The sequence below is a fragment of the Morus notabilis genome, unplaced genomic scaffold, assembly GCF_000414095.1.
Source record: "Morus notabilis unplaced genomic scaffold, ASM41409v2 Scaffold1421, whole genome shotgun sequence".
NCBI lineage: Eukaryota > Viridiplantae > Streptophyta > Magnoliopsida > Rosales > Moraceae > Morus > Morus notabilis.
The window spans coordinates 1-11,896 of NW_010363533.1; the positions used below are offsets into that span (position 1 = coordinate 1).

The 11,896-nt window shown below is 34.4% G+C and overlaps 2 protein-coding genes across 4 annotated transcripts in view; both read right to left on the reverse strand.

The window, feature by feature from the left end:
* Window positions 1–1,221: 1,221 nt before the first annotated feature.
* Window positions 1,222–6,840, reverse strand: LOC21387916 (cryptochrome DASH, chloroplastic/mitochondrial). Its single transcript, XM_024169762.1, has 13 exons — window positions 6,259–6,840; window positions 5,697–5,836; window positions 5,386–5,610; window positions 5,145–5,270; window positions 4,933–5,007; window positions 4,321–4,437; window positions 4,168–4,214; window positions 4,004–4,080; window positions 3,606–3,681; window positions 3,287–3,356; window positions 2,985–3,108; window positions 2,457–2,506; window positions 1,222–1,778 (listed from the first exon to the last, which is right to left on the reverse strand). The coding sequence occupies exons 1-13, from the start codon at window positions 6,695–6,697 to the stop codon at window positions 1,557–1,559; spliced, it is 1,788 nt and encodes a 595-aa protein (XP_024025530.1). The 5' UTR covers window positions 6,698–6,840; the 3' UTR covers window positions 1,222–1,556.
* Window positions 6,841–8,530: 1,690 nt separating this feature from the next.
* Window positions 8,531–11,896, reverse strand: part of LOC21387917 (putative RNA methyltransferase At5g10620) — a 13,830-nt gene continuing 10,464 nt past the window's right edge. For 2 of the 3 annotated variants that reach the window (XM_024169760.1, XM_024169759.1), the window contains exon 8: window positions 8,981–9,256. The gene's annotated coding sequence lies outside the window, so the exon portion shown is untranslated. Of the gene's footprint in view, window positions 8,690–8,980; window positions 9,257–11,896 lie in introns of those variants that run through there. The other variant, XR_002902745.1, reaches the window with a different exon arrangement.

The following is an 11,896-nucleotide window of genomic DNA, read 5'->3' on the forward strand; positions in this document are numbered from 1 at the left end:
TATAATATTTTTTTATAAAAAATATATATAAATTAAAAATAATTTTAAAAACATTCACTAAAAGATGCTGTTTTGGAAAAGAAACTGCGCACGAGGGAGGCGACAGGGAGAAAAGACGACGAATCCCTTTCTTTCTACAATGATTTTTGTTAGAAATTTTTAGGAGTTATTTTTTTGTATTTTTGAGTTAAGGTGATTTGAGTGATGATTTTGAATTGATTTTAAGTTAAGTTTGAGTTATAATTTGAGTTAAAGTTGTAACTTGAGTTTGTGTTTAGATGTGCACATTTGAGTTATAATTTAAATTGAGAATCTTTTTGACTTTGTGTTTAGATGGGTCAAAATTTAAATTTGTATTTATATAGTATTTTAATAAAAACTCAATAGTAATGAAAAATTTTAATAGGGTATATGGGTAGGATTTTATTCGTCTTTTTCATTGTGAATGCATAGAATAAAAATCATCTCAATCAGAATTAAAACGAAAAAGTTATGGCATTTTTAAAAATAGAAAAAATATTGTTCATTAACTTGAGTTTGAGTTTATGAACTCGAGTTGAAGGGAAAACTTGAACTCGAGTTTAACTCCAAACTCGAGTTTAAACTCAAGTTCAAACACAAATTTTACAAAAGAACATGAACTTGAATAAAATTATAACTTGAGTTCAAATTTTTTTTAAGTTTTATTGTAAAAGAACAACCCCTAAAACTATCCAACCGGCAAAAAAAGGGAAATTTATAATAAGCTTGAGCCGTTAGATTAAATCGTAATCACCATCTACGTTTAATAGATGATAGGCTTGATTATTGTAACTAAAGTTTTAGATTTGAGTTAATCCTACCATGATATTTGTGGTATATTTTATGACTTTTTTTAAGGCTTGCGCTTAATAGGTCGTAGTTTGACAGATCAATAAATGAACATTTAATGGATGAATTCAGAATTATAATTTAAATTATAATTTAGAATCAACATTTATTTACAGTGATTCAGAATTAGTATTTAATTTAAATAATTTTAAATCATTATTTAAAATTTAATGTGATATTTTATATCAAAATCACTAGAATTATAGTTCGAACTTTGCAATGTCGTTACACTTGTTTAGTTTTTTATTATTATTTTTTAAATGAGACATGTATTTGTATGATGCACCATAAAAAATTAAAAATAAACTGCATCGTATAATTTCTCAATACAACAGGGATAGTGGTAAAGCGAGAGGGAAAAAAAAAGAAAAAGAAAAATCCTTATCAGATTAAAGACGGTGCTAACCACTTGACTATTTGTTAAGAAATAACCAAATTTCATTCTATTTTACAAATCAATAATGGAATAGATTATGCTTTCACGAATATTTATTTTGCTCAATACGTTATTTTCTAGTAGAGCAAGATGTCCTGTGCAGAGGCGCCCCTTTGATTTTCCAATCCCAAGTTGTTTGAGCATTCAGTGTCTTCAGTGTCGTACCATAAACGTCGGAAGAAGTCACTTCATGCAAATAAGATTACGCAAAAACGACACTATGGAAGCTTCTTCTTCTTCCTCCTAAGATTTATCTCCTCTGTCCTTTTGTTTGTCTATGTCCACCATTGGGTTGTTTTCTCGACGCGGAAGCCGTGTCTCGGTTTTGATACCTGGTAGGGCTGCCGAATTTGAGAGGTACGACTTGCTCAATGTATGATTTTCCAGGGGAGTTCCGTTTTTCTTTTGGGAGTGATTGCAATTGCGGCAACCAATATGCTACATACTCGCCTTCAGGATCATACGTCTGCGCCTGAAAAGGCATCAACAGTCTATAAGTATGTATAGAAGTGCTTCTAAACCGGTCTTCTTGTACTCTTCAAGCCCCCAAACTTGTCTTTTCATCATATTGCTTGATATAAACTTCCCTACAATCCCAAGTTCTAAGGAACTGTCTTGGTGTTCTTCTCTTTTGAACACAAAACACTTGGAAAGTGCAAACTTCGGAATTTAGGTCGGAACAATGCATAACACAATATTGAAATTCAAGGATTGCACTCTTCTTATTGCAGTGAAAGAGAAATTTTCGTAATCCAGAACTATGAAAAAACATACCAGCCAATTTATATACCATATCTAGACTTTTTGGCTACCAATAATTTTTATCTGATCTAGAACCAAAAAGAGGACAACACATTTCTCAAATTTTACATTATGGAAAATAAATATTAGTGAGACTCAATCCTAGAAACCATTCAGGCTTTCCCAAGAAGTTGGTAAAAGTTGGGGTCTTATAAGTCAAATCTTTATACTTGGAATAATCTTTCACTGAAAAAAGATGTTCTTCTCACAACTCGAGTTGAGAACTTGAGTTGTAAAGTGAATTTCACGTGAGAGAAATTAAAATTTTTGTGAGAAAAAACACTGTAGCAAAAAAATTCGAGTTGTGAAAAAAACATGCCCAATAGCTAAGAGTATTGAGTTTACGTACTTGCTTGGGGATGCTGAAGTACCGATCTTCTCTAGGATCATTTCCGACTCCTAAATAGGAAGAATACATAATTGTTTATTCAAATACTCAGTGCAACATCTGACGAGGCAGTATAAGTTATACAAATGCATATCAAGGCAGTATAAGTTATGCACCACAACATATCGAATGCATATCAAATGAGCAAGATGCACCACAACATAGTAGAGTCCTAGTACTCCTAGAGCTTAATATTGGAGATTCTTGACGTTCTAGCTTAGGCTCATTTCAACAAAAAATAGGCTAGGCACAAAATAGATCTTCTTTTCCGGAAAACAAATGCAGACCATCTACAATCACAGTCATCCTGCTGCCTCAACTTAAGACAGACAAGCTGTTTGACGAACAGAATGACAGCATATTGGAGAACAGAAAATAAAAAGGATCAGATAAATGCACCCGCACCCACGCAAGCACTTTTATTAAGATATATGCGTTAACAAAAACAAGTATACGCAGAAGCCATTTCCCAATTTTAATGAAAATTACCTGCTCCATAGGTCCAATTTCCATAATTGGAGCATGGATCATAATCCAACAAGCATGTCTCAAACCATTCAGCTCCCATACGCCAGTCAATTCCCATATCTCGAACAAGAAAGGAACATACAATCTGCAGCAACATAGACAATGCCTGTCATGTTAAAAACCTAGTGGTGATAACAAGATTCCTAGGAGAAGATGCGTGGGGATATAGGTCTGTTAACCTGACAAGCAGTTATCTGATAACAATAAGTGAAGTAATAATTTGTAATTATAGTCTTGAAACTTAGAAATTCAATCAGGGTTACCTGTCGTCCTCGATTTGACATGAATCCAGTTGTTGATAGTTCTTTCATGTTGGCATCTATGACTGGGTACCTAGAGTTCGGTAAGCGTAAGAATTTTATCAAAAAGAAGTGCCAGCTAGAGAAAATGACTGAAAAAAGAACAAAAAATATCTAAGGGCTGTCATTTCTTTATGGTCTTAAAAACTTGTTTTCTCTAAGTTTAACCAGAGAGAAAGCAGGATTTATCTATGCTTATTCAAATCAATGTTCTATGCCTTCAGTAGAACCAAAGAGAAGAAAGCGAGAAATATAGTATTAGAGAGTGAGAGCTAACACCTACCCTGTCTGACCATCTCTCCAGGATTCAAACAATGTGTTATCTTGGCTCCACCTCTTCTCCACTTTTCTTGGGCCACCTAGGGGGGGAAAAGTACAACATATGCAAAGGGAAGTAAGGTGAAGCAAAATCTTTATTTTGTCATGTCAAAGACTTTGGAGGCTTGAATACTTGTCCAACAATAAGCTGTTCACTCAACTCTAATTTAATTTCCTCACAAGAAAAGTACAACATATGCAAAGGGAAGTAAGGTGAAGCAAAATCTTTATTTTGTCATGTCAAAGACTTTGGAGGCTTGAATATCTTGTCCAACAATAAGCTGTTCACTCAACTCTAATTTAATTTCCTCACAATTTTAACATATTTAATTTATAGAAATCAAACAATATAACTTTATCTACCTAAATGGAAAAGGGAATTGCCGTATTTGACTGACAGAAACCTGAAGTAGTCCCTCCATATTAGTTCAAACAAGACCCTGCTACATGGAAACTCTATTAACTTACTTCAAACTAGGAAAATAAGAAATCAGTCAAGCTTGCAATGTGGATAGAGATATCATTACCAGTATGTGGAATCATTTGCTAGCCTTTCGTTTTCATATCTTTTAACCTGAAGGGATTAATTGACAGCCCAGTGAAAATTGGTTTATTTTTCAAGTTGTATCAAGTTATCATGTAATAGAAGAAGAAAGAAATAAATTGACAAAACATGTGACCTCTTCGTATATTAGACGTGGAGAGAGACTTCCTGATGCAAGCCACGGAGAAAATTTTGTTGAATAATCAGGTCCTAGCATCCCGTTTCTGGTCTCCTTGTATTTCCTGAGCAAATCCTAAAAGCATATAGAAAAGATGAATTATTTATACATTAGTATTTAATGAAACTCATAACCTAAAATTCTAAAGCTGTAAATGACACCTAAATTCAAGTTAGCAACCAGACGAACATTTTATGTCGAAAGTCAAAATCCCATCTTCTTCTGCTGAAACTGTCCACAACCTTTAAATATTGTTACTGATGCATTAATTTCTCTTGGGAGTGGGGTTACCAAAAATAAAGAAAGAAATGAAAAGGTAGATTAGAAAAAGATCAGCTGATGGGATGATCACATGAACTGTACTTATCTCATATTTACAATATGATACATGCTCACTCCAACATGCCATACCGGAGAAATCTTTCAGCAATTATAAGTCTAATACTAGCATGTGATAACATCCTTTTGTTTATTTTTCATCTTATACAAAACTTCTCCCTCTCTATATGAATATCAAATGAAAGAAGCAAATTTAGTTTTATGCAAATATAATGTAATTGTTTACCGTACCTTCTTCCAGAAATAGTCATATACCCGGCTCAATGCTGCACTCTCACCTCCAATAAACGTCATTCCTTTGCTGACCTGAATCAGGAGGGAGAAACAATGCAAATTGTGCATTTTATTTATTACTCAAGTTAGTACTGCTTCTCAAGTTTCTAAACAGGATAGGAAGTTCATTGAATGCTTGTGCAGTAAACTAAATCTACATACATACATACATTTTTTGAGCTAAGTCCAAACTGTTCAATTGAAGGAACACATCCCCAGTCATCAATGCTGGGTGGTGGCCCAAGAGATGTTGGAATTTTGATGCAGCTACGGACTGTACATTTGGCTTCGACTGCCTGCAATTTCTTTTTTCTTATTAATAAACAAAACTGAGACATGAAAATACTAATCCTGGTTGAAGTAAAAAAGAAACAGAAACAATTTGAAAAACAAGAGGGACAGCAATCGCGCCTTACGAAATTGAGTATACACATCTGGTAAACTATTGGCATAAAATGGAAGGTCATCAATGTGGTACATAGTGGTACCCCAAACAAGATGCAGCTTGGGATTTTTAGTAGAAGAAGGCCTGTTGGTTTGCCCTGAAGATGATTGCAACACCACTTTTTGCAAACCTTTGCTCACCAATGTTTCCACATTCAGCTCCTCACTGCAAGTTTCTTTTTGTGCATATACCTGACTCGATTTCCATTGCTTCAAAAACTCATCTTTTGATCATATAAATCATTGTACTAAATCAAATAAGTCTGGAAACACTTAACAGTATGTGCCCCAAGAGTTTTCGCAAGAGTGGGCAGAATCTCCTCAGGCTTCCCATGTTGAATCAGCAAGTTAAGCCCCCGCTTCATTAAATTCTTTTGCAAGTCAGCCAAGCATTCCATAAGAAATTGTGCTCTCAAGGCTGCAAAAACAATGTAGAATCTTACCGAATTTCCTCACGTTCATATTTTCTCTAATCCAGAAAGTTTCAGAACCTAAACGGTTTGTCAAGAATTGCTATACGTGTTAACATTAATTTCACCTTTTGGCGAGTTCTTCTCAAAATTTTACTTAAGAAAATCTCCAGTATTCCTTTCATTGACTCAAATAGGGTTAAAGCAAAGCTACTCTATCATTCTTTTCACTTATAAATTTTCATACTCTGTTTTTGTCTATAAATGTGGTAAAAGTTCTAAATTGACCGATAATTCCACAGAAAAGTATCACCATGTTTTCTGGTTTTTTCCCAAAAGAAAAAAACAGAAATATAAATCAAAATTTTCCAAACAAAGCTACAATCTCGCCTAAACAAACACCGTAAGTACAGAAAAACGGAACTAATACCTCCAGTTTTCGGGAACCCAAAGTAATAGGTAGAACCAAAAAGCCGAGGATCAACACAGTAAACAGGCAAAACCTCCCGAGACGAAATCCACGCCTTGTACAAAGCCTCGTTGTCCAAAACTCTCAGATCGTTCCTGAACCAAACGATCGCGACGCCATTGCCGTTCCTCTTCGCCGGCGACGACGAAGACGACGAGTACCTCCGAAACGTCAGGTCGAAAATTCGGTCCATTTGATCGGCCCCGGTCTCCGGCACCTCATCGATCGCCGCCGAGCTCGGTCCGACGGAATCGGAACCGGAGATTGAAGCCATTGTCGAGAAGCGAGAGAAAATCGAAATGTAGGGTTTCAGTTTGGGATCGCACGGACCTGGGAGGCTTTTTCTCAGGGGAAGGAGAGAAAGAGACGAGGCTGAATTGGAGAAGTAGAGAATGGCCATTTTCTTCTGGTTTGGTTTGGATTTTGTAGAGAGCAAAAAGAGAGGGAAGTTTTTTGAAGCTGTTCAGAGGTCGACACGTGGATATATGAAATTGGAGTGATACGTGGCACTCTGTGAGCCAATCGCGAGACTTGCGATTTGTAAGGATTTAGACCACTAGATTTGTCATTAAATGGGTTGACCCGTTCTGTTGTCAGTGTGTAATAATTCTGTTTTCAGTGTGACATAATTATTACAAAGTTTGGTGTATTTTTCGCAACTCTATTTTTTAATGTGAAAAAAACACTATAATAAAAAGATAAATTTAAATTTTATAAAAAAAAATACTATAACAAAAGAATTTGAGCTGTTTAAAAAATAAGGCCTTAAGACTTATTTATTTTATATATTCAAACTCAAATTATTAATTATGTTGCAGTGTTTTTCTCTTAAAAAAATTAAATTTCAGATGTCAGAATCAAGAATTATGAAATTTAAGTTGCACAAGTATACTTTTAAACTGAGTTAAGAACACTACAAGTTTTGAATTTAAATTGACATATATTACGAGACATATTATTGCAGAACACGTTGCTACTGAAGATACTTAAAAATCTTAAAATTCATAAAAATCACAATCATAGGTGCGAGGTACTTTTGCAGAAAATTCACAATCACAATCGTAAAATTCACAAATCACAAATTTTTACAGAGTCTTTATAGGTGCAAGGTACTTTTTTTGCTCCACCCCAACAACACCATCCTCATCGCGGCCGCAACCAAGCTCAGGGCAGGTCCAACGCCATTCCTACCTAAAACATACTTCCTAATATAATTATTTGTAAAGCTAAGTTGATTAGTGATATGATTCTCAATCGAAAAAAAGCTGGTTTGGTGATCGCAGACTTCCAACAAAAAGGCCTTTTTCTATTGCATAACAATGGATTTGCCTTGCACCCAATCATAAATAAAACTCCTTGCAAGTTTTGAACAAAAAGATTTTTCGTTCAATACAGTGTGCGCTTGGCTTCTTCCGTTGTCAGTGTGTAATAATTCTGTTATCAGTGTGACATAATTATTACAAAGTTTAGTGTATTTTTCACAACTCTAATTTTTAATGTGAAAAAAACACTATAATAAAAAGATAAATTTGAATTTTATAAAAAAAATACTATAACAAAAGAATTTGAGCTGTTTAAAAAATAAGGCCTTAAGACTTATTTATTTTATATACTCAAACTCAAATTATTAATTATGTTGCAGTGTTTTTTTCTTAAAAAAATTAAATTTCAGATGTCAGAATCAAGAATTATGAAATTTAAGTTGCACAAGTATACTTTTAAACTGAGTTCTTTATAAGAACACTACAAGTTTTAAATTTAGATTGACATATATTACGAGACATATATTATTGCAGAACACGTTGCCACTGAAGATACTTAAAAATCTTAAAATTCATAAAAATCACAATCATAGGTGCGAGGTACTTTTGCAGAAAATTCACAATCACAATCGTAAAATTCACAAATCACAAATTTTTACAGAGTCTTTATAGGTGCAAGGTACTTTTTTTGCTCCACCCCAACAACACCATCCTCATCGCGGCCGCAGCCAAGCTCAGGGCAGGTCCAACGCCATTCCTACCTAAAACATACTTCCTAATATAATTATTTGTAAAGCTAAGTTGATTAGTGATATGATTCTCAATCGAAAAAAAGCTGGTTTGGTGATCGCAGACTTCCAACAAAAAGGCCTTTTCTATTGCATAACAATGGATTTGCCTTGCACCCAATCATAAATAAAACTCCTTACAAGTTTTGAACAAAAAGATTTTTCGTTCAATACAGTGTGCGCTTGGCTTTTGTAGTTTAGGGGTGTTACATTACCATGAGATTAATGACAGCTCGAAATATGCAACTATTTTAAGTTTACATGGAAATGAAGGAACTTTGTGGATAACCTGTTACCACGCCATTCTTCCCATATGCGTACAAATCACAATCGAAAGACAACCTACATCCATTTCGTTCATCAGAAAGTCGAAAGTATTTTCTTTACTCTTTTACATCAAAAACCACTTTCATCCCCATTCATCCATCTCAATTCTCACCAAATGCACTTTATGCAACTTGGGTAAAAGAAACAAAAAACAAACAAAAAAAAATCAATCAAAATAACTAAATCGGATCGACCAATAAGAATCGCAGCTGTATGCAAGAATTACGGAAAAAAAAAAAAAAAACCATACTGATCTAGGATAGTTTGCAACACAGATACCAACATCCAAAAGCAACATGTCCGGTATATTTCTCATTTAATCTGCCTCTGGGCTTTTCCTTAAATCCGGAAAATGCTACGTAATGCCTATTCAAAATCTGCTCCCTTTAAGTTTATATGTAAATGTTGATCCGAGTTTTTTTTTTTTTTGAAATATATGAGCTTCAGGAAGCGTTTTAACCGATCAAAAATCGACAGACTGGGTTGAAACCCTGTCCGGAACAAATAAAAGTGCTCCTTTGAGCCAGATGGTACCTGCCGTGGCATGAGTTGGTAGTTGAAAGCTGCAGTCTCACCCCTCACCTGCGTTTCATCTTAACCATATTATCAGTTTGCAATGCCAATACAATCAACCACACAATCAAGCCATGTAACAAAACATTTTTTTTTTCTAGGACAAATTTTAAGGTTTTAAAGTGTCAGATGATATTACAATCAATGTCAGAATTTAGATAGATACATGCAAACTAAAGGAATTTGATTAAACATCCAACAGTTAAGAACTGTGCTTTGTCATAAGTTTTTACCCTCAATTCTATAAAAATAAATATAAAATAAAATTTTACGCATGTAACTTGTAAAATGAAAACTTTAATTTGTGAAGGAATTGAAAATGGCAGTACTGTAATTATCAAGTAAAAAAATCAACACATCAACCATCAATTAATACCAATCAAATATCAAAATTTAGCATATGTGATACTAGGTGCCAAATTTGACACCAGATATTGAATATGTCAAATTGGCATTTAAGTATAGCATTGCATTGCAGATGGTTCTTTTACCGAAATGCCAAAATTGTGGTATTTATATAGAGATTTGGCATTGCGCCAAAGATGGTCTTAGATGGTAATTGAATTGGTGTCTGCATTCGAATCAGGCCTAAGGAACTCAAATCCCTCGTCAAGAATACCTTTTTATTTCACTGTCCAGCCAATATACAATTGACGCATCATCCCACTCTCTTCTTTCTTTTTTTTTTTTTTTTCCTTGTGCTGAATTCTTAAAGCACTAACTTCAAACTCTCTATATCGAAATTCTCTTTCCCCCCATACAAAGAAAGGAAAAAAAATAGAAATATGGGTGAAAGCAAAAGAGAAGGGAGAGCTGATGAAAGAGAGTTTGTTACATTTCTTGAGAAAACGAAAAAAAGCAGAGAGCATAGAGCAAAAGTATTTGATTAGGTTAAAAAAAGGGATGGGATAAAAATAGATGTTAGAGAGAACAAAAAAAAGAAAGATGGGAGAGAGAATTTAATAGCACTACTAAGGAGCGATTCCGCCTTTTCTCTGTTTGTGTTTTCAAGTGAGTGGAATGATGTATCAAGTGTTAATGGCTGAACAGAGAAATAGACATGTATTCTTAATAGAGGATCCGATTGCAGGCCTCAATAGCTTGATTTTGACAAGCCTTTCTACAACAGTTTGACTTGCCACAATAACCACACTTGATGAGAACATACTCACAGTTTCATAAAATTTCTAAGATCTCATTAAACCCTAAAAAAAATAATAATAATAAATAATAATAAATAAATAAATAAATAGAAGAAGCAAAAAGCACCTAAGATGTTCAACAACAACTATAAACCTTAATCTCAACTTAATTGGGGTCGGCTACTCAACTATATGGATTTCAACTTTTCACGCAGCTCTGTTCGATATTAGACCTAAGATGTTCAACATAATATAAAAACAATAATAAAAAAAAAGGAATTTTACTAAGATAGCCGGCCCTTAAAAAACAATCACGTGCTCTAGACACGTGTAGCTCAATTTGGAATTTAAAGATTAATGGCCCTTATGAAGCGTTTTCCAAACGTTTGGTTTTGGAATGGAACTGGAAATACCACCCAACGTTTGGTTTCCAAATATGTTGAGCGTTTTCGAATCCAGTATGACACCCACCACCTTCACTTAAAAGCATTACAGATAAAGGCAAACTGTCACAGGTAATGTTAAGAGAAGTGAGGACACCTACCCCCCTGGAAATTTTAATTTCAAAAATATGAGTACAACTTTAATTTTTACATTTTATAATAAAAATCTTTATATGCTCCAACTTGGTCCAATTTAAAAAACCTAATAAAAACTTATTAGACCAAGAGGCATAATCAAAATTTAGAGACAACTAAAATAGTAAAAAAAACCCAAATTTTGAATCTAAAATTTTCAGTAGTGACAGGTGCCCACGCCTATCCAAGATCCAACCATGCACCGGCCCAGCTTCCTTTGCATCCAAAATTGAGAGCTTTGACAAGGAATATAACGGTATCCATGGGTCACTTCGGAGACGTTTGGTTCATGGATTAGAATCTTGAGATTATAACTATTTTCAATTTACGTGTATTTTTTGTGAGAGAAAACACTGTAACGAACCACGAACCATGATTCGAATCGGGATACGAATCCTCCAACCAAACAACTCTTGTTGAGCATTATTCGATAAAAAATAGTTAATAACAAATATTAACAATAACTTGTGCATATATCAAGAACCACTATAGAACTGCCTTATATAGCTGGAGACCAGCTATTCCTGCGGATACACTACACTTGGAATTTTGTTACTTAAATTTTACTCACCGTGCATTAAACTGGAGGAAAGGTAAAATCCATTTATACCGGCAGATACAACAGCCTCCAAGCAAAGTATGTTATGTGTCCGTATCAAACAAATGACTACAACCAATTGGTACTCCACCTAGCGAAAAAAATTCTAATCTTTCCTCAAAACAAAGAATTTGTAAACGCACTATCACTTTATTAGGGAGAACTGAGAAGTACTTAATTGAGCAAGTAGTGAACTTATCCGTTCCCAGGTTTCCATAGCCACAACATGGAATTCTCACCACTAAACTACAGCCACTTCGTTTTGTTTACCACTTTTTTTTTTCTTCGATTGAAAGGCCCCCTTGGCATCCCAGATTGGGTGGGGGGGGGG